Source organism: Nelumbo lutea, chromosome 2 (genome assembly GCF_056320005.1).
Source record: "Nelumbo lutea isolate HS-2025 chromosome 2, American lotus-T2T, whole genome shotgun sequence".
Lineage (NCBI taxonomy): Eukaryota > Viridiplantae > Streptophyta > Magnoliopsida > Proteales > Nelumbonaceae > Nelumbo > Nelumbo lutea.
Window position 1 is genome coordinate 106,957,546 of NC_142685.1, and position 27,798 is coordinate 106,985,343.

A 27,798-nucleotide genomic window follows, 5' to 3' on the forward strand; every position below is an offset into this window, starting at 1 on the left:
ATATAAATTTTATAAAATTATATTTAAAATTTATGTTATAATATATATTAATTTCTTATATTCAAAAGTTAAAAAACAAATAACTTCTTAACTTTTTATATTTTAAAAAATTAAAGTAGAATTGGATTAAATTCAAATTCCATCCAATATACATTAGGATTTTAATTTGAATATAAGGTCTTCAAGCCCATTTGGATTTCATATCGGATTTAGATGTTTTAAATAATTGGATTGAATTCAGATTTTGCTATATAATCCGTTTATATCCCTAACTATATATGATGAATTTCGATGGACAATGGGTTGGGTCTATCTCACGGACCTGTACTTACCGAACTGGTTATAACGATTCTGGTTTCACGATTTTGTTCTGATTTATAATTGGGTCAATTTCGGTTCTTGCCCATTCTGAATTGATTCAGATCAAGAGTTGATTATTTTATTAAATATATTAGATTTTTTTAAAATTCTTATAATTCTTATCATATTTTATACTTGAAATAATAATTTTGATAAATAGTATATAAGATAATAATATTTAAAGTCTTAATTTATTAAAATATACATAATTTAGTATTTTTTTATCAAGGTTCTATCAAGATTTTAAAACCGTCATTGACCCGGACGTTTTTCCAGTCGGCTCGGGAACTGGCCAAAGTACCGATGTGCGGCTGGGCTGGGACATGCTGTGAGCCTGTTCGGTCTGGATTATATTCTGTCCTAACTGGCTAAGACCTATTTCGACAAAAAATGACTTTACTCCTTGAGTCTTGGGAGAGTAGTGCCGGCGACCCCCACTTGTAGCGGTGAGACCGCAAACACCACTTGGATTTTTTCAGTTTAGCATTCTCTGTTTCTCAAGTTTTTTTTTTCTCTGTTGAGGGCTATTGGATTAGCGCCGGCGGCCACCACTTGCCGCAGCTACCATGATTTGCAGTGGCGACCACCAGGTGACTCTTTAGATTTTTCAAATAGTGTGAAGATAGATGATTCACCCCTTTCCCATTTCATCTAAAAACTTTATGATTGCTAGTTTTTCTTTTATTTATTTTTTGTTTGAAGTGTAATTCCTGAGTTCTAGATGGATCCAAGTAACCAAATTAAACTTGTAGTTGTGATCCAAATATTATGTTTAACTGAATGTGAATCGTAAAACAAAACCTGAGAATGTAAGAAGGAAACCGGGTTTTAGTTTGTTCCTACATTGTCCGACCACCTGATGGTTTTTAAATTTTCTTTGTGGTGGTGGTAGTCTCTGACTCTAAGCTGCTCAATGTGCGTTTTGCGCACACCCTCGCCAAGCAGAAACAGTAGTAGCTTATGTAAATGTGCGTTTTGCCCAATATCTTGCCCTTCACTCGAAAATTACGTAGACAGCGTGTCCACAGTTTAGCTTCAATCCATATCGCCGCTGAGGCCCAGCAAGCTCACATCCGTCTACTCAAACTAGGAAGTTCAAACCTTGTCGAGTCGGGCCTCTTGCCACCTATTGTGAGTCCAAGGCATTTTCGTATGCTCGGCAGTTGTTCGACGAAACGTGTCACTGGGACCTAATTTCGGCCACCTCTATAATTGGTCTCTTTGCTCGGCACAATCGCCATAAGGAGGCCATTGATATTTTCTCTCGCATGCTTGACCTCAACATCAGATCCAATGGGTTCACTTTCGGCAGTCATTCATTTCTCTACTGCCACAGGGAATATCATTACAGACAAGCAGCTTCACGCTTGCGCGACAAAGATGGGTCTGCATTCAGATGTCTTTGTGGGTAGTTCGCTCCTTGACAGCTACGCCAAGTTGACTACAACCGAAGAAGCTCAAAGAACCTTCCAAGATATTGACAACCCCAATGTGGTTTCTTATACAATTTTGATCTCTGCATACCTCAAGCACGAGAACTTCGAGGATGCTCTCCGATATTTCTAGGAGATGCCGGACAGAAATGTGGTGTCATGGAATGCGGTGATTGGTGGGTATAGCTAGATGGGCCACAACGAAGAGGCCGTAAACCTTTTCGTTGAGATGATTAGAGAAGGCCTAAGGCCTAATGAATCGACTTTTCCTTGTGTCTTAAGTGCAATTGCCAATATCGCTGCTCTTGGAATGGGCAAGAGCTTCCACGCCTGTGCTATCAAGTCTTTGGGTAAGCACAATGTGTTTGTGGGTAATTCTCTTATCAACTTCTACGCCAAATGTGGGAGCATGGAGGATAGTCTTTTAGCTTTCGGCAGACTTGCTCAAAGAAGTATTGTTTCTTGGAATTCTCTGATTTGCGGTTATGCACAAAATGGGAGAGAGAAAGAAGCAATAGACTGTTTCCAAAGGATGAAAGCTTCGGGGTTTAAACCCAACAGTGTCACCCTTCTGTCTTTTGTTGGCATGCAACCACGTAGGCCTTGTTGATGAAGGTTATTCGTATTTCAACTTGATAAGGATGGAAAATCCTAGCCTTCTGAGACCTGGACACTATGCCTGTGTGGTTGATCTACACTCTTGCTCTGGGCATTTCCTCCGGGTAGAGAGGTTCCTTGAGGAACTTCCCTTCGACCCGAGAGTTGGGTTTTGGAAAGCATTGCTTGGTGGTTGCCAAACCCACTCTAAGACATAATTGGTTGAGCTCGCATCTCGTAAGATACTGGCCTTGGATCCTAAAGACGTTTCATCGTATGTCATGCTGTCAAATGCGCATTCTGCCACTGGTAGGTGGGAGAGTGTGTCGATGATAAGAAGAGAGATGAGAGAGAAACGAATGAAGAGAGACCTTGGTAGTAGTTGGATTGAGGTCAAGAACAATATTCATTTTTTTGTTAATGGAGACAAGAGACATATCCAAAGCGATGAGATCTATATGATATTGACATCTTGTATTCAACATTTAAAGGATATCACAAGTGCTTTCTTTGTTGCAGGATCTTGACAGTAAATCTGATTGAAGGTTACAACAAAGAGAAGAGAAGAGAAGAGAAGAGAAGAGGAGAGAAGAGAAGAGAAGAAGGAAGGAAGAAGGAAGAAGTATTGAGGCAATGGAACAGTACTGGCGGTGCTAGCTTCATTATAATATGTAGGGCGAAAAAATAAGAAGGGAAATAACCCCTGTGCCCCTACTAAGTGATGGTACAATAATAGATTAAAATAAAAAAAGGCTTTAATAAGCCAAACAAACCCTAACAAACATAAAATCAATTATTTTAACACTTCCAACACTCCCCCTCAAGTTGGAGCATAGATGTCAATCATGCACAACTTGTCACACAATTCATTATGCCGCACATGATGAAGGCCTTCGATGAAGATGTTTGCAAGTTCTTCTAAGTTGACATATGGGGTACACACTTCTCCACTTACAAGTTTCTCTCTAATAAAATGCTTATCCACTTCAATGTGTTTCATCCTATAATGGAGGATTAGATTAGCTACAATGTTGATAGTGAAGGGATAGGAAATCCATCGAATGGACGCCCAAGATTGCGGAATAAAGGGGGGCGAATTTCAAAAATTTTTCTTTCCCTTCAATTGGGAATCGAATTCCCTATTTAGAAAATCATATTTTCAATGATCATTCTTGAACCATAAACTGAACCAGATCTGAACCAAAAGGAGGAGAGAGAGATAATACCTGATACAGAGAAATAATATCTCTCAACGGAGGTGTTCACGCCTAAGGTAGAAACCAAAATCTGCTCCCACTGAAGATGGCACAGTGCGAGGTGGAGCAGAATCAGCAGTGTCCTTCCTAAGAACTTGATTCTTCCCAAAAATCACTTGGATGGCTTGTGAATACAACTCATACCAATCTTTTCTCCAAAAGATTGGAATCAAGATCTGATCTTGATTTCTCCCAAGCAATGGAGATCGAACTGCTATAGGTGGCGGCTGCAAGAAGGAGGCGGCTAGGGAGAATTTGCAGGGTGCAGAGTTCTTTCCTCTGTGATTTCAACTCTGAAGACAAGACTGTTGCTGGTGATTGTGTGTCTAAAGACTGCCGCCCCCTCTTCCTTTTATAGACTTAAAGGGATCAACTCTTAATCCCATTAGGAGTTGCTAACCCAAATCATATTTGGATTAGAAGTCCCTTTAAGATAAGGGATAAACCTTATCTTATCTGCAGATTAGATCAGCCAGTTCCTAATCTAATTAGGAAGTTTCCAAATCTAAATCTCATTTAGATCTTGGACTCTCTGAGTGGATAGGGTGTGGGCCCAATCCTATCAACTGATCTTATCTCAGAATTCGCCCTTTAAAGACTAATCAAATTAGCCCAGTTCGAAATGGGCTTAAGGCCCATTTAGGGTTATGTATTCATTAAACATTCCAAACTGCTGCCTAGTTGGGCTTCTTTGTATGGCGTGGGACCCAAACATTGATCTACACATCAGCCACATGGGTTCAGCCCAGCCTTTGTTACAAGGCCTGGCCAAATACACTGTTGTGGACAGTGCACCCCCTGAAACCCATCAGATGGGCTCTATGGGCCCAACACTTACCCTAAGTGGTCCCTGGGCGAAGCCACCTTGTAACACCCAGGGACTGTGGGCAGATGCAAGATTAGCCCATCAGGTATTATCCTCAATGGCCTTACACTTAACCTCTCAGCCCATAATGATCATACACTGCCCGACAAGAGAGGACCTCTCCCTCGACTGCAAGGAACAGTGTTGCACTCTCTCAAGTATGGATCCCGAGAATTAAAACCTTTTGCAAACATTTCAAAACCATAATATATATATATATATATATATATATATATATATGCTTTTTATATCTCATATAAAATATATTTTGCAAAACAAATCTCAACGATTGAAATCAGCTGCCGGCAGTCTTGGTTTCCATTAGTGAGAGTGCATCCCCGATCATTACCTTTGTCCGACAAAGGGGCTGATCCTGTCACTATGATCACCCACTCAGATGAATTCTCAGACTGTCCCAACATTCCCAGGTTTTGACCCCCGCAAAGGATCTCACTGATTGGTATATCAAAGACAACCCAATCCGACACCTAGTGCAGTATCATAATCGAGTCTAGGGGTCTGGTGTAACTTTTCAGTTTTGCCCATCAATCTCCAAGGTCCAAGGCAATACTGGAAATCTGGTCCAGTTCAAAGATTCAATTAATCCCACACTGTATGTGCCTAGGGTCTCACCCCGGTAGCTGAGACAAGCCACCCCAACCGACTTGGTGGCACCATAGTGTCAGCCTTGTCAGGATAGGTCTCCCCAGACCGACCCACTGGCTGTGAACATTCTAAACTAACACGAGTCTCATTAAGTGTCTAGTTTAAGGGTATTACACAGAAACATACCAAGGGAACATGAATCAAATATGTACTTTTATTCATTTACAATAAACTCATAAAGTACATCAATTTTGATTGAAACTAAGGGCATACAAAACTGTCTAACAGATAGCAGCCTTATTGTTGCAATAGAGTGACATAGGGTTGCTAACTGTAAAACCCAGTTCTCCTAACAAACTTCTTATCCACATGATTTCAGCAACTCCATGAAACATAGCTCTGTATTCTGCTTCAGCACTAGACCTAGCCACCACACTTTGCTTCTTACTTCTCCATGTGACTAGGCTTCCCCCTACAAAGGCACAATATCCACTGGTAGACTTTTGGTCATCAACTGCCCCTGCCCAATCAGCATCAATATATACCTCCACTTTTAAATGTCCATGTTTCTGGAACAACAAACTAGCTCTAGTAAACTTCTTGAGGTATTTGAGGATCCTCTCTACAGCTTCAAGGTGAATTGTCTTAGGATTGTGCATGAATTGACTAAGGACACCCACTGCATAAGCAATATTAGGCCTAGTCATAGACAAATACAAGAGTCTCCCTACAAGTCTTTGAAACTTCTTCACATCTTTCAAGAACTCTCCCTAACTATCTCCTAGATGATGGTTAGGTTCAATTGGTGAGTCAATTGGTCTCACCCCTAGTTTGCCTATATCTTCTAGTAGATCTAGTACATATTTCCGTTGGGAAATAAAGATGCCCTTATGAGAGCGAACAACTTCAATTCCAAGGAAATAACATAAGGGGCCTAGATCTTTTGCCTCAAATTGAGTGGCTAAGAATTTTTTTAATCTTTGTATTTCAGCCTCCCAATCTCTTATGATCACTATGTCATCCATATACACAATTAGAGTTGCAATTTTCCCTTTACCCTTCTTTACAAATAATGTGTGATCTGACTGGCATTGTTTGAACCCCATCTGTTGAACTACTGAGTGGAACTTACTAAACCAGGCCTGAGGAGATTGTTTTAGCCCATATAAAGATTTTTTTAACTTGCATACTTTTTGTTCATTGCCTTTAGCACAAAAACCTGGAAGTTGGGTCATGTACACTTCATCTTCTAAGTCACCATTCAAAAAAGCATTTTTGATGTCCAATTGGTGAAGTTCCCAGTCAAAAATTGCCGCCAGTGAAAGGAGAATTCTGATAGAGTTCATCTTGGCTACTGGGGCAAAAGTCTCTGCATAGTCCACTCCATATACTTGTGTTTCACTATAAACACCCACTTGCACCCCACTGGTTCGTTCCCTTCAGGAAAATCCACCAACTCCCAAGTGCCATTTTTGTGTAATGCATCAATTTCTTCCATCATTGCATCTGTCCATTCAGGTTTGGATAAAGCTTCTGCCACATTCTTAGGAACGGGGATACTGTTAACAGAGGAGAGGAATGCACGATATGAAGATGAAATATGATCATAGGACACAAAGTGAGAGATAGGATGGTTAGTGGTACAAGATCTAACATCTTTTCTCTTAGCAATAGGAACATCAAGATCATTAATGACAGGGGAATCAACATTGAGAGGAGCAGGCATATCAATAGAAGCAAGTGTACCTGGTTGATGGGAAGGATCAACCTCCGGTGGAGCTGATGATGTTGGTTGCATAGTGTCAGGTTCCACGGCTCTTGAACTCTATTGGCTTTTGTGGCGACAAAGAAAGACACAGAATGGAGGAGGGTCAGGTAGAGGAGGTAGTTGAATCTGAGCCAGTTTCTCCTCAACCCTACTCTCCACCTGAGGAGAAATCGATAAGAAAGGTTGATTCTCAAAGGACACATCTATTGAGACATAGTACTTACAAGAGACGAGATCATAGCAACGGTACCTCTTTCGAGATAGAGGGTAACCAAGGAAGACACAAGGAATAGCACGAGGATCAAGTTTGCCCCGAGTAGGTGACAAGTTATGAACAAAGCAACGACACCCAAAAACATGCATTGGAATGGGGAACAACGGAGCTGTAGTAAACAAAAGCTAATGTGGGGCCTTATACTCTAGTAACCGAGAGGGCATGCGGTTGATGATGTACGTAGCACACAGAACAACATCCATCCAAATGCGCTTTGGAATATTCATATGGATTAACAAGCCACGAGCTACTTCAAGAAGATGACAGTTTTTACTTTCAGCAATACCGCTTTGTTGAGGTGTCCTAGCACAAGAGCTTCGTTGAAGTGATCCACTCGAAGCAAAGAATTATGTGAGATCACTATGGAAGTATTCCTTTGCATTGTTTGACTAGAAAATATGGATTTCAATTTTGAACTGAGTGAACACCATCCGTTGAAAGTCTTTCACAATTTTAGGCACTTCCTCTCTAGATTGCATAGGGTAAACCCAGGTGTATCTAGAGTAATCATCGATCAAGGTAATGAAGTACTTATATTCAGCCTCAGTAGGTAGAGTAACAGGACCCCAAACATCAGAATAAACAATATGAAATGGAAATTTAGATCTTTTATTTTTCAAAGGAAAAGAGCTTCTACAATGTTTACTCAATTGACTCACTGACAAAGACTCAAACAACTTTGGGAACATAACTTTTAATGACTCAAAAGAAAGATGACCAAGATGACTATTCCATAAATAGGCTTGACTCTCATTGGATGAACTCAAAGATTCTGTAGCCACAAAACCAGCTTTATTCTCCAACATGTAGAGGGCTTCCACCATGCTTCCTCTACCAGTCGTCTTCCCCGAGGCCAAATCCTGAAACACACATGAAGACGGATAGAAAGTAACTTAACAGTTCAAGGAGTGAGTAATACTACTAATGGAAATCTAACTTAGGAACATGTAGTACGTTAGAAAGGGTAAGGCCGAATGGGAGAGATATGGTTCATTGGCCGGCTATGGTGGAGAAAGAGCCATCAGCTAGTCTCACCTTATCTCTCCCAGAGAGAAGATTGTATGCCTGAAATAAGTTTGACTTATCGGTCATGTGGTTTGAGGCTCCAGAGTCAATTACCCAAGGGGAATTAGAGGTACGAGATGACACATGGAAGGCAGTGGCAATGTTACTTGAAGCAGATGCAGAAGCGGCAGAAGGAGTAGGACCAATATCCATTTGGAGAAGAGTCCTACCATATAACTCCAAATGGTCACGGATGGAGTTGATGATCTCTTCCTTAGGGTCAGAACTGGGATGCCTTTCCTGAGTTACCATGGGACCAGTCTCTTGAGATGCCATATTAGCTGAGTTTTCCTTTTTTGATTCTGCTGACTTGGTTTCTTGTCCTGATCAGTTGTTGACTTCTTACTCAAATCCTATGCCCATTTAGGTTTTCCATGGGTATCTCAGCAGGTATCTATGGTGTGTCTTGCCTTCTGGTAGTGAGTGCACCAAAGCTTACTCTTGTCATCTGTTCTCTTCTGAGAGCCACCCTTCTTAGAACCACCTCCAACATTGGTATTTGAACGTCCTTGGACAGCTAGATCAACTGGCTCCCCCTCTGTAGAATTCATCACATTTCTTCTACTTTCTTCTGACTGAACCAAGGCATAAACCTCTTGAACTGATGGCAAGTCTTTACTTCCCAAGATTTGCACCCTAATGGACTCATATGAAGGATTTAGCCCCAAGAGGAAGGCAAATACCCGTTGCTGAGATAGTAGTGATTTGTATGCCTTTGCATCCTCATCACACTTCCAGTTAACATTCTGATAGTGATCAAGCTCTTACCATATCAATGTCAGATCCGAATAGTACACCGAGAGACTCCTTTCTCCCTGCTTAGAAGTGGACGATTTAGCTTGCAGTTGGTATATCTTGGCATAGTGTCTTTGCTTTGAATAGGTGAACTTTGCTTGTTCCCATATTTCACAAGCAGTTTCAGCCCACATAAAAGTTTTTCTCACCTGTGGCAGCATGGAAACCAAGAGCCAAGACATCACCATACTATTTTCTTGGTTCCATCTATCATATTCAGCACTTCCGCACTTCGGTTCCTTCACTTTCCCATTGATGTATCATATTTTTCCCTTAGCAGTGATGTAGAGTTTTATTCCCCTGGACCATTCAAGGTAATTCAGACCATCAAAGGGAATGACAGCCATGGGGAAACTCATATCCATTCCCCCACTTACCCCATTTTGATTTCCAGAAATTCCTGAAGTAGCAGAATTCTCAGAAGACATGGTCAACACAGAATTTTTTTATCAAAAAACTTCAACTTAGTATCCCTCCTTATATCAGAACAAAAAACTCCACACACAACAAGTGATTAGTCTACCCACATTGCAGTTTTTGGACTTAATTTGAGCACAAGACCAGCACCAATTTCCAGGATAAGCAAGATGACAGATCTGATTTTCAGCTTGTACGGAGTAGCAGTCCCAGCCTACTAGTTTTCTCAATAGGTCTACAAGCAATAATCACAAGGGGAGATCCTTGCACACAAGGCATCAAGCCAACAAGTGGAGAAAATAGGTCATACGTGACCTACAACAGCCCTTCACAGGTACAAGATCACACGATCCAAAACAAGCAAAGGAAAAACCTCACAAGGGTGTGCCAACATTCAGTGGTTCAGGTCCATTCATTTTCCTCTTGTTACACGACCAAGGGAAGAGAAGAAGAGAAAAGAAAAAAAAATGGGGCGGTACCAGTTGCAGGTCTGATTCGAACAACCTAGATGTACTCCTCTGTTCCGCCCAGATTCAGCAGCTTGGAGAAGACACTTGATCGCCCAGATTCGATGGCCACGCTCTGATACCATCTTGACAGTAAATCTGATTGAAGGTTTCAACCAGAGAAGAGAAGAGAAGAGTAGAGTAGAAGGAAGAAGTGTTGAGGCAATGGGACAGTATTTGCGGTGCCAACTTCATTATAATATATTGGGCGAAAAAATAAGAAGGGAAATGACCCTTGTGCCCCTACTAAGTAAGTACAATAATAGATTAAAATAAAAAAGGCTTTAATCAGCAAAACAGACCCTAACAAACATAAAATCAATTATTTTAACACTTTCAACATAGGATATTAATCTTTGGTTTCGTCCATAGGGAATGACAACCGTAGCAAGATTTGCAAGCTTTATTTATTAATATCCTGTCAGCTCATGAGATTTCATTCCATCATCTTCCTTCTGTTCGACCATCATTGAGTTTTCGTGTTTCATTTCCCCCACAGTCGATAAAAAAACAATCTACAGGGACAAAGGAAGCTATACAGATTGAGCCCAAAGGACACTCAAACCACAGAGGGAAAATAACCCAATACAACTAGCCATCTTGTCATTCACCAAGATTGAAATGAAAACAAAAGAAATAGTGAAGGAGGGGAAGTAATCATACATGGAGTTGCAATTCTCTTTAGGGGGGCAAAAGAGGTGAAGGGAAACTAGAGAGAGAGAGAGATAGAGGGAGAGAAGAAGATATGATATATTGAAGTTGGGAAAAGAAGATGAACTCTATCTATGTGTCTGAGATTGAGAATGAGAGTAGACGGCTTTTAGAAGAGTCGCCACACCACTAGAAAAGCGAAAAAGAGAATTCCCCTGTTTGGAGATATGAACGGTGGTGGTGGTGTTAGTTGGAGTGGCCGGATTGAAGTTTCTCTGATGAGGAACGATTGAGGGTCTTGTGAAAGAATTTCTACCGAAACTCCTCCTGACTCCACAGCTGCTTTCCTAGGTCCTTGAGTTAGGGTTAATTCTATTTGAAATGGGAGAAGGAGACATGTTTGAAGATATCACCATGGTTTCAAAACTTGTAATGCTGCAGATGGAAAGAGAGAGAGAGAGAGAGAGAAAAAGAGAGAGAGAGAGAGAGAGAGAGAGAGAGGGTGGAGTTGGAGTGAGAAAAAGAAAGGGAAATAATGTTGGCATTAAACTACGAAGATAGAAAAGAAAGATTTCAGTGACGGAAGAAGGGTAAAATAGTAAATTAACGATGCCCGTTAGTCAAGTTACTGTTATCTCACTGACATGGTGAGTTTTGGACGTTTTGAAAAGTTATGGTGAGTTTAAGAGAATTCATAAAAAGTGATGGTGGGTTGTGGACAATTTCCCTCTTAACTTATTAAATATATATATATATATATATATTTGAATATTTATATCTCTATTATTATATTTAATTATTTCTGACATCATGGTTTGAATCGTTTAACCCGATGGTTGAACTGCTGACCCGAAAATCAGAGGCCAAAGCAGTTCCGATTCCAACGGTTTCCAAAGCAACAGACTCCTTTTGTACACTTTTGCTTAGTTGTGCAAGGCATCCTTCATCCTATGATACACGAGCTATGGGGTGATGAAATTGGAAGAGCACAGCATTTTTTTATAAGTATGAACAGTGGTAGTCAATATGAATGAAGAAAAATAAATAAATAATTAAAAGGAAGTGTTGATGGATGTATTATCTGCAATCTGCATATTATTTCGCTCTTATTATTTTAGTGATATTTTAGAAAATCAAATAAAGCTTCCCATCCTGGAGAAGGATGCAAGGATCTGATAGACAAACAAATATAACCAATTCTCTCCTGAATTATTATTTACAGTATCTACAATATCTGTCATGCACATATGAGGGAGGAAGACTTTGCTATCAAGTGACTATCATATTCTTATTTCTTTGGAATGTCAATGAAGCTCTATCACTTGAATTTGTCGGTCTTAGCCAACAAAATGAACTTCTCAACAAAATGTTGCAAACCACTAGTGGTTCCACTAAATTTAAGAAATATACATAATTTTTGTTCTTTACAATAGTGCAATATTTATTGTACAAGTACTTGGCAAAGTATAAATTAGAGGATGTACGAAGCTACAAAAGAAAAGTTAAATAGCATTTCTTCCTAGACAACATTATAAAGGTAAAGAAACTGTCAATATACAAAAAGCCCTTTGGATCAGTGATTTTGCCAGTTCAGTATTTTGCTCATTCAAATAATATCAACTTACTTGAACAAGAATAAGGGAATGAACTAGGGAAAAAAAGAAGATTACCTCATTTGCAACTTTTTCAATAATGAGAGGACCATTAAAATCCCCCTTCTGGGTATCATCAAAAGCAACAGTGATTGAACAATATATACCACTCAATATGGCAGCAAGTGAAAATGATCGACAAGAGAGGACATTGATCTTATACAGGACCATACATGTATACTCTTTTTTCAGTTAATAGTAATACATCATACTTTACCTTATTAAAGAAAGAAAGAAAGAAAGAAAGAAAGAATTTTGGTCTATGATTCCATTTGCTGTTCTTTTGGATAGCATGGCATGGAGGAAATTCACATATTTGAGGTTAGCTAGCTAGCTAGTTCAGGAGATATCCATTAAATCCCTCTTCTGGGATATATCATCAAAAGCAGCAGTGATTGAAAAAATGCCATTGCAGGCAAGCAAGCATATACAGGGGTAGCCTTTCTGAAATGGTGCCACACTTCACAAGAAAATTTGAAAACATGAAAAGCATTCCCTGTCTCTATCTCCCCATTACAGAGAGGGCATTCATTATCTGGAAGACTGACTCCCTTTCTAGTTAAACACCTCACCCATACTACTATCCATGCAAAGAATTTAACTTTTGATGGTGCTGCTGACCCCCACATGGCCTTGGAAGGAATGGATATGTCCTGCTTAACCAATAATCCATGGTAGAATGAGGTGAGCTAATTGAAAATTGATTGGACTTGGACCATTTTCATTTCCTTAAGTCCTGCTCTTCCCTGTAAATTTTTTGATTGTTAGAAGAGCCAATAGGACCTTCATTAGATGAAAGAGCTTTACCTCCCTTATTTCAATTTTTTATCTGCCAACTATTAAAGAAGACTTGCATGGATTTCAAGAAACACCCCTGTGATCTGATAATACCCAGGAAGTGAAATGACAACTTATGGAAAAATGATTGGCTGATGCTTATGGCCATCTTCTTGGTGCCTTATTCGGGTTATACCCAATTAAAGTATTAAGTCATTGTTAATTTTATTCTCTTTTCATGATGGTTTTAGTTTAGCATTTTAATAAGTAGGATTCTCCAAATGCAGGCCCCACCAATGAATATGTCAGACTTAAAAAGCCCAATTGTGTGAGCATGACAACAAATCTTCAGGTTATTTATACATTAGGTTCCTTAATTTATTTCTCTCAAATTCATACAATTGAAAAGGTTTTTCCTAGCCATTTTCCAAAGCGTCAACAGAAAAACAAAAGGTTAATTTTCTATTAAATGGATTTCTGTATTCTAGAATGTCATTTGTGGAAAATCATAACATTGGTATTTTTTTTTCACTTTCCTAAAAAAAGGCGGCCTAGTGTACAAGGCTCCCACTAATGTGGGTTCTGGGAAGGGACATATGTATGCAGCCTTACCCCTACAGATACACAGAGAGTCTGTTTCCAAGATTTGAGCCCTGGTCATCCAGGTCATAATATTTTCACTTTCCTCATCTTACTAATAGAATCTAAAACACCCAAAGTCTCCATTGTTTTGCTTAAATATGTTGCTAGTATCTATGATTTTCTGGAAAGTGGTGCAGTTCTTAAGCAACCCATCTCTGTCTGTGAATGAAGGTTTAATCCCTTTGTTCTTTGCATCCTCAAGTTGGGTATTACATGATTTTTAATACTTGTTATAATCATATCAGAACAATTTTTTAAGGTTTGAGTTAAATGCATTATTTCCAAAGTGCAAGTAGCAGCACTGAGTAAGTTTTGAATCTTGAACTCCTATTACTTTTGTTTCAGGACATAGAGAACCACTAGCAGCATGAATGTTTTCAAGCAACTAAATCCCATTAAATATGGGTTTAAAGGAATCACCAAGTGTTGTACAGGTAATCTCCATTCTATTTTAATGATTTGGTGTATCTTAATGTAAAGTGTGATGTATTAGACACCTAGACCCTGGAAAGTTGTCATCTCTATATCATTTTATTAACACTCAGAATATAATATGGAATTTTTGGCAGCAAGTCTACTTGATTGCAAGGGGCCATTTAACTGATTGCAAATCACTTATGAGGCAATCATTCAGATGTACAGGACATACCAGTTGCTGGGTTCCATATTAATAGATGGTACAGTCATGAATCATCTGAAGGTTGCAGATTTTGGTATAAGATCTGCAGATGGGACCCATCAATGGTGAGGCATGTGAAATGGAGTTTTTGCTCCAATGCTTTGTCTATGGATTTTACTGCATGATAACATAAGATGCGGAAGACCATTGACAATTTGTAGAAATATTGAAGCAAAGCAATATTAGAAAGCAGAAAAAGAGATCTCCAAGCTATTCTCTTAACATCTTTATTTCCTCCTACTTTGCAGCAATTTCTCCTTTTCTCCATTTCTCGTCAGATGCTGCAGTGGAAGTCCATACTCCAGAGGAAGAAGTAGTAATCGCCTTGGGAAGCAATGCGGGTGATAGACTTCATAATTTTAATGAAGCTATACAGTTAATGAAGATGTCAGGGATTCAGATCACAAGACATGGGTGTTTATATGAAACAGAGCCTGCATATGTGACCGATCAGCCCCTCTTTCTCAATTCTGCAGTTAGAGGTGTAACAAAACTTGGGCCCCATGAACTATTGAGTGTGCTTAAGAAAATTGAGAAGGATATGGGTCGAGTTGATGGAATAAGGTATGGTCCAAGGCCAATTGACTTAGATATACTGTTCTATGGAAAATTTAATATCATTTCTGAGGTTCTTAATGTTCCACATGAAAGAATTTGGGAAAGACCCTTTGTAGTGGCCCCACTAATAGATCTACTGGGTTCTGCCATAGAGAGTGATATGGTTGCGAGCTGGCATTCTTTTTCAAAACAAACTGGAGGGCTTTTTGAATTATGGAAGAAACTTGGTGGCGACTCCCTCGTTGGAAAGGAAGGATTGAGGCGGGTTTTACCTATTGGAAATCAGTTGTGGGACTGGTCAAAGAAAACCCATGTCATGGGTGTTCTCAACCTGACTCCGGATAGTTTCAGTGATGGAGGAAAGTTTCAGTCTGTAGAGACAGCAGTTTCTCAGGTTCGCTTGATGATCTCAGAAGGCGCAGATATTATTGATATTGGTGCCCAATCTACACGTCCATTTGCTTCTAGGATTTCAGCAGAAGAAGAACTAGATAGATTAATACCTGTCCTAGAAGCTGTTTTGGAAATACCCGAGATAGAAGGGAAGTTATTATCTGTGGATACTTTTTATTCAAAAGTTGCATCTGAAGCAGTCAACAAAGGTGCTCATCTTATCAATGATGTATCTGGTGGGAAGTTAGACTCCAGCATGCTTAACGTTGCTGCAATTCTTGGGGTTCCTTATGTTGTAATGCACATGAGAGGGGATCCATGTACCATGCAGAATAGTGAAAATCTACATTATAAAGACCTTTGTAAGCAGGTTGCTTCTGAGTTATATATGCAGGCTAGAGAAGCAGAGTTGTCAGGTGTGCCAGCTTGGAGGATTATTATTGACCCTGGAATTGGATTCTCAAAGAAAACTGAACACAATTTGGAAATTCTCATGGGTCTACCAACCATTCGAGGAGAGATTGCAATGAAGAGTTTGGCCATTTCTCATGCTCCTATCTTAATTGGACCTTCCAGAAAGAGGTTTTTAGGTGAGATTTGCAATCGTCCAGATGCCTCTGAGAGAGACCCTGCAACTGTTGCTGCTGTCACTGCTGGGATTTTGGCTGGTGCAAACATTATAAGAGTACATAATGTTAGGGATAACTTGGATGCTGCAAGGCTCTGCGATGCCTGGTTGAAGCAAAAAAGAAAAAAGGAGCCCACACATGATGTAGATATTTGCTAATGTTGGTTTATTGAGCTAGGCGAGCTGCCACCATCTCGATCTGTTTACCATCAATCTTTACTAAGATTATGTACCTACCACCCATTGTCATCCAATCCTTTGTTAATGAGATATATAGCGTTGGTTTTGATGGCACGTAGAAACCGAAGCTAGAAGAGATGTAAAATATGTTGATTCATTGTAGACAAAGGTGCATTTGGCATTGCCTTTGATAATTCACTGAACCTGAAATAGGAAAAGGAAAAGGAAAAAAATTGCATCTTGGTTTCTTTCTCTTGCATTATATTTTGTATCATGTTGTAGCTGTACCATCATTTCATAAATTCAGTTTAAATTATTCTGTCACATTGAACTGCCTAGAAGTCCTGGATGGTTCTTGAATATGTTTAAAAGAAGGGCTTCTTGACCATTTTCAAAAGCATTAGAGGTGTGCAACGTTTTAATTTCTCAAGTCTAAATTGTGCTAAATACTCGTAATTTTATTTTAATGGGAGCCCATTTGGTATATAATTTACTTAACTTTGGAAACTTTCACATGTATGTTTTCCGTCGTCTTCTTTGATTCAAGTGTAACTAATGCAATAAATATTTTCATAACCATATTTAAGCTAAAGTTGGGGATTTGATTATTTTGGAATATTTGCAGTTCAGAAGAATAGTATTTTATTACTGTCCTAAATTGTGACTCCTTATCAAATATTAGTATATTACTATTGAGAGCTGGATGCCAAGGCAAACTTGTCATTTTCAATTTTGCAATGACTACTATAAATATATGAATGAAAGGGCAGCTGCCCAGATCTGATAATCTTTCACCAATCTTTCTCTTTTCTCTTCTACATTATCTCTACATTTTTCTGACTCTTACATTTTATTTTTCCATTCTTTATTGTTTTTGCAACTTTATTTACTTCTTGAATTAAGATAAAATAAGTATTACTATAATTTATATTAGTTTCTGATTATTATAAAGAGTTGACTAGTTTTTGAATTAATTATTTAATTAAAAATTTTAGGTAGAGCTTTACAGTCTGAAAACCTAATTAAAGTTGTTGATTCAAAAGTGAAATCAATAAAGCCGAATGCCTTTTTCTTAATTTTATGCAAAAATTTGAGAATTTTCTATGTCTCATCTCATGATTATTTCCAATTGGTTTTGGCAAACTGGTGAGCTTTCCCTGATATTTTGTCAGAATTTGGAAATATTTTCACATGACAAAATGAAAATTTCATTGTGTTAGCTAAAGCTTTTAGTTGAATGGTTTTTCAAGACATTGATTTACCATTATTTTTTGAAACACTAGGAAACTATTGAGAGATATTTGGATTTTTTTTATATATTTCAGAATGTTTTTGTTTTGCCCCATATATAAGAAATGGGGAATTTTTACTGTATTTAGAGGAAATTGTGAACTGTGATTACTTCAACCAATGCATTTTTTTCAGAAGCCTGGCAACCTTAATTTGATTTGCTTATTATTAACAAAGCTGCCCAAGCACTCGAAATAGCTTTCCCTTTTCTTTGGATATGTGTCCACGTATTATGTCAACACTTGCATGCATGGAAAATATATTTACCTTCTTCTGTAAATAAATATATCTGTCCATGGGGAGTGCATGAATTTTTACATTATTGAAAATTTGTAACCTTGTTTTCTTTTTTTTGGATTTTTAACCTCATGGTTTTCAAAACCGAACCGGACCAGATGGTTCGAGTAGAAAAGTTGAGAACCAGTCAAGTGATCAATTCCATTTTATCTCAAAACCGTTGATTTGGTCTGATTTGGTCAGCAAACCGCTGACCCAGGTGGTTGAATCGTTCAACCATCCAACGATTTGACCGTTCTTTATTTTTTAATTTTTTGTTAGAATGGGCCATTTATTCGATTTGAAGGATTGGACTGTTTGACCCAGAAACTAGCTGAGCGATTGGTTGTCCGATTCTATTTTAAAAACCTTGGTTACCTTAATCTGATTATTTTAAACCATATTGTAGGGTGGGAGAAAGTTTATTATTCTGTCAATTTTACTAACAGTCTCTTCTTATCCAAAAGAAGCTCTATTTCTCTAAGCATTATCTAGAAATCTGTGTTAGGTACATTGTTTCCTTTTCCACATGTGAACATCCTGTTTCATGTTCTCTGTTAACTCAAAGTTTACAAGTTTTTGTTTCAATATAACCTTGCCCTGCCTTGTCCATCTAGAAGATTCAGTTTGCTCGTGACCATTCCTGCTGGTGCAGTACTTGTTCTTTGCTGCACTCTCTGAGGTTGGCTACTATTTGGTTGATTCTCTTTCCAAAATGTTCTTGCAGCTGAGTGAGATCTAATCTTTGATATTAATTTCCCATGCATATTTTTATATATTAGGCTCACTCTTCCCCTTTCTGTTACTGACATGCCAAATCCAAAATGGTATTCTGATACAACATATGCCCCTAGATATTTTATCAAAACACTGTCATGCTGATACTAGAGGGCCAGTGCATTCCTTGTCCTTGACAAAAAGAAGAAAAAGCCAATTGTCTAGTAATGGGCTGTCGTCGTTAGAGGCAGAGCTGATGAACATGTATACACAAACAGATTAACTATATGTCTTGTAAGAAATGAGATGTATATGTTTCAAAGGGTGAGATGAATGGCATACAAAGTGTTGGAGTTGAGATGAATGGCAGTCAGAAACCTTTTTGAATGTCTTGCTGAATTCTACAGAGATGAAGTCACATCTATGCTCACCATTCAGTACTGCATGCATGAGCTTATTATAGACTGATCTTCTGAAATATTATATCGGCAGAAAGAAGTCATTGTATGTGATGATGCACGATTTGGCTGTTCCTTGTTGGAAGGTGATTCAAAAGCTGAGCCGGCTAGTTTGCTAGGTTGACCTGCAAAGAGAGAATATGAAAGTGCACGGGCTTCTTTATTTAAGGAGGGCAATCCGATGCTTAAGTCAGCGAGCTAGAGATTTAAGAGAGAGCTAGAGAGCAAGTTAGTTAGAGTATTAGATAGCTTAATTGCGCATACGTTCTCTGAGGGAGGGAACACCTTTATATAGGAATAAGGAACCGAGAGCTTCCTTTAACGCAGCCAAGATTCTCGGGAACCACGCTTGCCAAGTTTGGAGATCTCTCAATCAGATACGTTATCCTTACAAAAGGATGGGGTCAACTCTGATGCAGATGATGCAGATAGATGGGTCTAACGGTCGAGAATTATGATTCTAGAGAAGTCGGAGGCTAACTCAATCAAGGGGGAGACCGCAGGTCACTAGTTGAACTCAGGTCAGGTCAGCAGAAGCAGGTCGCCTCTAATGCCAACTTGACGTCTTGACGGGATGGGGGTAGTTTGATGGAAGTAGGCCATATCATACATCGACCTGAGGTCCAATCTAGTTGTTTGTAGTTTGATTTATTGGGGTGGCCTCGAGGTTACTGATGCAATTATAGTGTTTGAGGTGATATGCTTACATTGTGCCAAGATGTCAGCTCGCTGTTCTAAGATGCCACGTGTCATGATATCATTAGAGGACCAAATTATCCCTCATCAATTGCCCCCCATTTCTGAGTACAGGGTGGTCAATCCGATGAGAGAGTAGTTGTGACTTGAGGCGATTTGGTCCATTCTCCATCCTTGCTCGCAATTTGATTAATGACTCGGGATTAAGTCGATTCAGTCAGTCCGACGTAGAAGCAAAGTAGCATACTAGGGACATGCAGACGCCATGCAACTATTAGGTTGCGTGGATGTAAAAAATGCATTAAATTGATTTCACCTCGGAATATGAACCATCCCACCCTTGCGAACCATTGGATTCGACTAATCTCAATCATCCATAGTTCGGCCCAAGACCGGCGAGGTTCTCATAAGAGGGCTTCATCTTCTTGTAGGGTTAAAGCCCTAGATTATTTTAGTCCATTTGAGCTTTTTATTGATAATGCCTATGAACTTACTGCTCGGTACAAAATCCCAAATGAGTTCGGCTACTCTCTTCCTCTTGAGAGGTACCCATTGGAGCATGACGACGATGAGATAGCTGTCTTCAAGGATGCCTTAAAAGTAGGTCTCCATTTCTCCCTTCATCCATTGATTCCTGAGGTGCTAAATTACTATAACATTAATTTAGATCATCTCTCCCTTCATCCATTCATCCATTTCATTCTGTCACCATGTTGGCTTCCCTTTAAATGTAAAGACCTTCGCCGACCTGTGCCAAATAAAGAACCCTTCGAGCACTCTTAGGATTTATAGTTATTACCTGTCCTACCAACCTGGGTGAAAACTATTGAACAACTTCCTTTCCAAGGTGTTAGCTTGGAAGAGGAAGTACTTCTTTCTTGACTTGAATGGCGGATGACCGTTCCTGATGACTTGGAGAGAGGGAGTTAGGGACTCTGGGGAGGACACTCTGAGTGAGCAGTTGCTGGAAAGGGTGCAGGTCCTAGTGGACTAGAAGTCTATGTTAAGAAAGTACTTAGCCGAGGAGAAGTTGATTCAAGTCGGGGTTGAGTACTTTGGGTAGGTTGTCACCTCAGACTTGGGTATTTTTCTTTTTCCTTTCTCTCTTTCTTACACTTTAGTTCATCATTGAATTTCTTGTGTAGGAGACATGTCGGGTGTGCCAACTCTCGGGCTATTTGAGGCCATGAAGAAGAAGAAGAGGGTGTCTCATTAAGAGGCACCTCAAGTAGTAGCTTCGAAGACCATAGAGCAAACTGTAGAGGTCGTACCTGTCATCGACTTGGTCGAGCGAGACTGGCCAAAAAGGACCTCATTAGAGCTAGAGTGCCACAATATGGAAACAAAACACATTAAGAAAAGCTTCAAAGAAAAGAGCAGAAGTTGAACTACTAGGAAGAAGAATTCTTCACTAAATAATTAAGAGAAAATTCAATATAAAAAACTGTCTTACCCTTCCCCTAGTACTATTTATATAGGCATACACTCTTATGGCTCCTACAAGAAAGCTTCATAATCTATGAAAATACTCCATAATAGAATCCTACTAAAACTCTTCAAAAAGAAAATCCTAATTGAAAAAAATCTTGGAAATCATGATCTAATACTAATTTGGTAATTATGAACTAGAATAGAAGTCTTGCGCTGACACTAGCTTAGTAAATTCAAACTAAGATAGAAATTCCATGCTGGTTCTATCTTGATAAATTCGAACAAAGATGGAAATTCTGTGCTAGCACTAACTGGGTAAATTTGAACCAAAATAGAAGTTCTGCATTGGCACTAAGTAATCTCGAACTAAGAAGTTTCATGGTGGTGCTAATTCATTTATTGATGTCTCGATTGGATTAGTGATGTCATCCAAGATTCTTATGTGTTTTAGAGTGGTCCCAACTTGCATATAACTTATTAGCCTTCTCCTGTACTACACCATGCTCCCCAGGTTGGGGGGGGGGAATCCGTCATCGGATTCAAATCATCATTTGATTGATCACCAACATATGGTACTGAGTGTTTGACATTGAAAATATCATGGGTATGTATATAGATAGGTAGTTTTAGTCTGTAAGCATTCTCATTGATGACTTCAACCATCTCTTATGGTCTAACTTTCCTTGGTGCCAGCTTTCCATGTTGCCCAACCAATAGGCGTTCTTCTATTAAAATGGCCCAAACATAGTCTCCTATATCAAATCCTACTTTCCTCCTATATGTACTAAGATGGGTTTTCGAAAATCAACTATGTAAATGTTTGCTCAGTTGGTTCGAATCCTATACTGCATCATCCTCCTTGGGTTGGAGGGAATCTAACATCGGATTCATGTTACCATTTAAGAGGCCACCAACATATGTTGTTGCACTTACATAGTACTTCTTTGTTTCTAACCCTTTGATAGATAATTGGTGATGTAAACCTCCAATACAAATTGAGGTTTTTTCATTGTATATCTTAAAATTTGAAGTATATTTCTTGCACTTCACAGAACCTGAATCTTCTTTTATTGACCCTTTTGAACATTGCAAGAGTGCTTGCCAATAAGGATCTTCATAGACATGTATATAGACAATCTGATCATAATCCCCAAGATGATAAGCATCATATTGAAATTCATAATGAATGATGGCATATTCCTCCTTAGTAATTGGTTCTTCATCATAGATTGTAGGTTTGTTCTAATCAACAAGCTTCTCTTCAAGAGTATGGACACACAAGATTTTCGTTACAATTCTTAACAATATTACAATCCCTTGTCTTTCAGTGCGGCCATGTAGCACTTGCAAGACTCAAGCTGGTCTCCTTGCACCACTCCTACTCCATAAGAAGTTGAGAAATTCTTCGCTAAATTGTAGATTGATACCATGACTTGAAGGGCATACAAGATAGGTTGGCCCAAAATGGCGTTGTAGGGTGAGGGGGTTGTGATCACTAGGAAGTCATGGTGGAATCAGACTGAATTTGGCATTGAGCAAGTTGTTACTGGCACCCTCACCCGGCCTAGGGGCCGGACTACTGCACTAAAGCCAACCAGGGGGACGTTGATCTGTTGTAGATCCTTCCTTTTGAGCTCCATCCACTTAAATGCCTCCAAGAAGATGATGTTGGCCAAACTTGCAGAATTGACTAGAATCTGCCTTACCTTGAAGTCATTTATAAGCATCTTGTCCACGAGGGCCCCGTCATGCAGATATTGTATCCCACAAGCGTCATTCTTGGTGAAGTAAATTACATACGAGGGCACTTCAGCGGGTTCTCGTCTCTGTTCTCGAGCTCCTGAACTAAATTTATGCCTCCTGAGGTGGTGCACTCTACTACTATAGACCCACCTGTGATAATGTTGATGATACGACAGATGGGCTGCTCTACCGGTGGTGGGTCTCAGGGAGGCTGATCCTTGTTTCTATCCTAGTCCCTATTCAACTATCTCAGGGTTGTTCAACAGGTTAGCTTCTGTCTTCCCTCTTAATGAATTATTTTAGATACCCTCAGCGGATCAGCTCCTCGGTCTCATCCTTGAGGTTGTGATAGTTCTCTATATCATGGCCAATGTCCTAATGAAAGTGGCAGTACTTGTTGGGATTTCTATTGGCAGGGTCTCCTCTCATCCAGTGGCCATCTGACATACTCGGTCATTTTGATTTGCATCAATATCTCCCCCCTTTTTGCATTCAACGCAGTGTAGTTCTTGTTCTGGATAAGGGGAGTGCACAAATGCTGTCTAGAAGACCGGCTGCTTTTGTGTGGAGACTTGATTTTCCGTGGTTAACTACTGCACCGGTTCCAAGGAGACCTACTACACCTTGGTGACTTACTTTTCCGATATTGCTTCTTGCTTCCCGACTATTTTTCTGTCCTTTTCTGTTTGCTACTCAACTCTAACCAGGATCCAATTGCCTCTTTGGCCTTCATAAACTTGGTCACTTGGTTAAGGAACTCCTCCATCGAGGCTGGCGGGTTCAACTCAACCTCCTAGTGCAAGTCTGGATGCCGGATGTCGTTGACTACTATGGTGAGATGGATGGCTGGGTTGAGGTTAGGAATCTGTAACCGCTCTAGGTTAAATCTTTCGATGTAGTCCTAGAGCTTTTCATTTGGTCGCTAGATGACACTTTGTAGACAAGTCACCGACTTCGAACACTTCTTACTCATCACGAAGTGCATAGTGAATAGGTTAGAGAACTAGTTCCACATCCGAGTTGTGGCCCGGAAGGTGGTCAAAAAGTTCATGCAAAGGCTTGTGTCATTTTCTCCGTGTAGTTGCACTAGGGCCTAGAAACTGTCGAGGTGGTCGATGAGGTCAGTTGTCTCGTTCTAGGATTCTAGGCAAGGGCTTTAAAGTCTTTAGGCCACGGGGCCATGAGAATCTCGGCAGCCAATGGCGAGGTGCGAGGCACCGGCTATGTCAGCGAATTGTCAATTTGGCTAGCCTCCTCTTCTCGTTTCTTCTCCTCTTCATTTGCATTTGGAGCGAGGTGGCTCCTTCCTGTGGTGCAGCATGTGTCTGCGGCGCCTCCTTCAGGACCCTTCAATTGAACTAGTGGCCTCGGTCCCAATTGCTTCTATGGCTCGGCTCAATTCTTCCATCGAGGCTTGGTTTTGGCCATCAGAGCAATGTGGTGGGTCAAGAATCTAGTTTTGGTTGGTGGGATGCTAATTTTGATTTTGCTCGGCATTTTGATTCTGGCCAGCATTCTAGTTCTACTGTTGTTGATGTTGTATCCCTACCAAGGTTGTGAGTCGCTCTTCCCATGTCCTCATTTGTAAATTCATTTCACAAACGTACTACACCAATTCATTGAACTAGCACACATTGATCCCAACAGGAGCCAGTGAGGGCTTGATTGGAGGGAGAGGCGCGTTTACTTGGTGTAGGGAAAAGTGGGGTTTGGCATAACGGGGATGCCTGACAAGGTTAGGGGCACTATGAATTGATTGGTAGTCACAAAGGGGACCTCGTGATGTACTACAAGTTGGTCCTACCGCCCTGTGGCTGAGTTGTTGATGGGAGGGTTGCTAGAGGATGCCATTTGGAGATATGGATGCGAGAGCAAGACTTTTACTCCCTGCTGCTTTGCTTGAGGTGGGCACTCCGATGCTTAAGTCAGTGACTTGGAGATTTAGGAGAGAGTTAGACAGCAAGATAGCTAGAGTATTAGAGAGTTGAATCGCGTGTACCTTCTCTAAGGGAGGGGATACCTTTATATAGACATAAGGAACCAGAACCTTCTTATAACGTGGCTGAAATTCCTAAGAAATCATGCCCACCAAGTCCAGAGGAGATCACTTAGCCAGATATGTTATCCAATACAAAGGGATAAGGTCAACTCTGATGCGGGTGATGTGGATTGACGGGTCTAACGGTCGAGTGTTATGATCCTGGAGAAGTCGGAGACTAACTCGCTCAAGGGGAGACCCGACAGGTTGCTAGCTGAACTCAGGTCAGGCCGGTAGAAGCAGGTTGCCTCTCATGCCAACTTGACATTTTGACAGGACCGGGGTAGTTTGGTGAAAATTGGTCATATCTTACATCGACTTGAGGTCCCATCTAGCTGTTTGCAGTTTGGTCTCCTGGGGTGGCTAGAATGTTACTAATGCAATTATAAAGTGTTTGAGGTGATATGCTTACGTGGTGCTAAGGTGTCAGCTAGTTGTTCTAAGATGCCATTTGTCATGATATCATTGGAGGACCAAATTACCACTCATCATTATCCATGGTCCGATCAATCTCGAAAGATGTAGCTATTTCATTCTTGGTATTTATGACAATTTATATTAGGTGGTAGAAATGAAATTTTGTTAAATTAGTAACAAGCTTGAATCCTAAGTTTCCACTTAAAATTCAGGTGAGGTTTCTAAGCAGCCATAGGCGAATGAATGTGGCTGTAACATAGGCAGAAATACAATGTTGTCTATGACAGTACTGAAACTGTGAATGGTCAATGGTGATTGGTTATTGAAGCAATTAATCAAGTGTTCCAAGGAGCATGGTGAGTATATTGAGTTCAATACCATTGGGAATTCAATGAGCAAGGAACATAACTGGCATTAGTACAAGACTGAGTTTAGGTTCCATTCTGCTACTTGTGAAGGCTCTTAGCTGTTCCATCAGTAGTTGCTCAGACTGGCTCCGCATCTTGTGCCTTGTTCTTTTCATGGGATATGTATACTAGGTGAAACTGCTGATGAGCTTGTTTTGTTATAACTATTAGGAAGCTGTATCGTGGTTCCCTTATCATGGTAGAAAAAAAAAGGATAATTGTATATAGTGATTAGTGATCTCATCAAAAGACTTAATTCCTGCTGCCAAGCAGAGATCTTGGTCGAGATCATCAGATCATCGTCATCACCGGCTAAGTATTTTTCTATGCCTCTAGGTCTTCTAGCCCCTTCAACTTGCAAGTGGAATACACAACTTTTATTCAGGTTTTGATCTTATCATAGGAAACTAAGGAATTTTGTGCTTCTTGCTTCCATTTCTTAGGATTTGATTCCCATGTTTTATATAAGGTGTTTGGAGACTTAAAAATGGTATTAGCTTCGTTCCAGAAGTCACTATCTTGGCAAAAAGCAACTGTCCTCTTAGTGCACTTTTCTTAATTCTCGACTGTTGCCATAATTTCTTTGATCCTCCAAGAAAGAGATGCTTCTTATCAGTTGGTTGAGTTATTCACGAGATGTGACTTTTGAGCTACTTGGTACAGAAATTAAGAAAGAAAAAGTTCAAAGAATCCTAGTGTATGCCTTATCTTAACCTCTGCAATAAGAAAAAAAAAAAAAGAGAAAAAGTTTGCCAATGGAGATGGTGGAGTCGTTTTCAGGCACAGAATCAGAATGTTTATTACTGTAGATCTTCATTTCCTCAGCTTAATTTACTCTCCTACGAAGCTGGTAATTCTCTGGCTAGCTATTTCCTATTTGAACCCAAGCTCAGCAGCTTAATTAGATGTTTTATGTTTCATAGAAATTTAAATTGGTGCCATGACCAGAATCATCTGTTCCAGTTGAAAATTACTCAGTATTCATTCATGCATGAAGTCATGGATTTTATACTGGAAAAGTACACATGGCTACCCTCTAGAAACAGTACAGATCTCTTGCTTTCCTCCGACAGAACTATCATAAACATGTCTTACAACCATCGAAGGAAAATAGAACTAGTATAAGTAGTAGCAACTGTCAAATCAGCTGCATTAGATGACAAGTTACATACATACTACTCTGAGATTAGTCAAAGTATTCTTTTTCTCTTTCCTATTGCTTTTCCCTACTGAAATCTACCTGCTAAAGCTGAACCATACTCCGCCAAAACTAGTTGACACTTCAGAAGTTCCAAATGGAACTAGGGACTGTCAGCTCTTCGTGTATGTCAACCTGCAACCCATTGTCTACAGCTCCCTGATGTCCACCTAGTCCATGTATCTCGACCAGTGAATCCCAATTGAAAGTCTGTTCACCAAAAGCTGCTTGCTCGTCATCTTCCGGCAAATATTCTGGCAGCGGAAAACTCTCGGGGGTGTCGCTGCTGTCCAATCTTCTCTCTTCTTTCAGAATGCCCAACTTCTGCAGGAATTCATTTAGATCGAGCTGAGGCTTCTCTTCATGACTCACTAGTACTGGATTCTCCGATGAAAGCACGACTTCTTCTTGATTGACTACTGAATTTTCTACGTAGCTCTTATCGTCTGTGATCCAGGGTTCAGATTTCATGTCAAAAGTAGACGAAGATGACGAAGGCAGTTGATTGAGAGTGGAAGAATTCCACTTGAGCTCTTGCAGTCTTTGATGAATAACATGAACAGTGTGTTGGGCATTTACGTTAAGTAACCCACATGAAGGAAACATGGAAAGGAAGTTCTTCGATGGGAACCATTTGAACTTCTGGGATTTATCAGGAGGATTGAAGCAATTGCTGGGTTGAAGGTGTGGTAGGTTGAGGTAAGCTTCCGGGCCATACAACCTCCTTGCCGCTTCGTCGTAGGCCATGGCAGCTTCCTCGGCGGTGGCAAAAGAGCCCAACCAGAGTCTGGTTCTCTTCTTGGGCTCTCTGATCTCTGCAACCCATTTGCCCCAAGTTCTTTGTCGAACTCCACGATACTCACAGGAGGCGTTCTGAGGGCCGCCTTTGCCTCTTGCGGGGCCTTTCTTCCATGGCTTCAGTGGACCTTTTCTGTAACTTTCCATACTGGATTTGGATGAGAGAGAGAGAGAGAGAGAGAGAGAGAGAGAGCTGAAGAGGAGTGTGGATGGGTGAGACTGGAGAG

The 27,798-nt window shown here is 40.0% G+C and overlaps 2 protein-coding genes and 1 pseudogene across 5 annotated transcripts; 2 read left to right on the forward strand and 1 right to left on the reverse strand.

Moving 5' to 3' along the window:
* Nucleotides 1-633: 633 nt before the first annotated feature.
* On the forward strand, nucleotides 634-16,426 carry LOC148872560 (folate synthesis bifunctional protein, mitochondrial-like). Of its 4 annotated transcripts, XM_088973950.1 has the most exons (5): nucleotides 743-806; nucleotides 897-950; nucleotides 13,310-13,374; nucleotides 14,010-14,098; nucleotides 14,592-16,426. In XM_088973950.1, exons 4-5 carry the CDS (start codon nucleotides 14,032-14,034, stop codon nucleotides 16,079-16,081), a joined length of 1,557 nt encoding a protein of 518 aa, XP_088830076.1. In that variant the 5' UTR covers nucleotides 743-806; nucleotides 897-950; nucleotides 13,310-13,374; nucleotides 14,010-14,031; the 3' UTR covers nucleotides 16,082-16,426. The 4 variants fall into 4 exon arrangements, with proteins under 4 accessions (XP_088830073.1, XP_088830074.1, XP_088830076.1 ...); XM_088973948.1 differs by lacking the exon at nucleotides 13,310-13,374 and having other exon boundaries at nucleotides 738-806; XM_088973949.1 differs by having other exon boundaries at nucleotides 773-950.
* On the forward strand, nucleotides 1,327-3,691 carry LOC148872561 (pentatricopeptide repeat-containing protein At5g42450, mitochondrial-like; annotated as a pseudogene).
* A 10,106-nt stretch (nucleotides 16,427-26,532) lies between the features above and the next one.
* Nucleotides 26,533-27,798, reverse strand: LOC148872562 (dehydration-responsive element-binding protein 2F-like). Its single transcript, XM_088972776.1, has one exon. It carries the CDS (start codon nucleotides 27,716-27,718, stop codon nucleotides 26,858-26,860), a length of 861 nt encoding a protein of 286 aa, XP_088828902.1. The 5' UTR covers nucleotides 27,719-27,798; the 3' UTR covers nucleotides 26,533-26,857.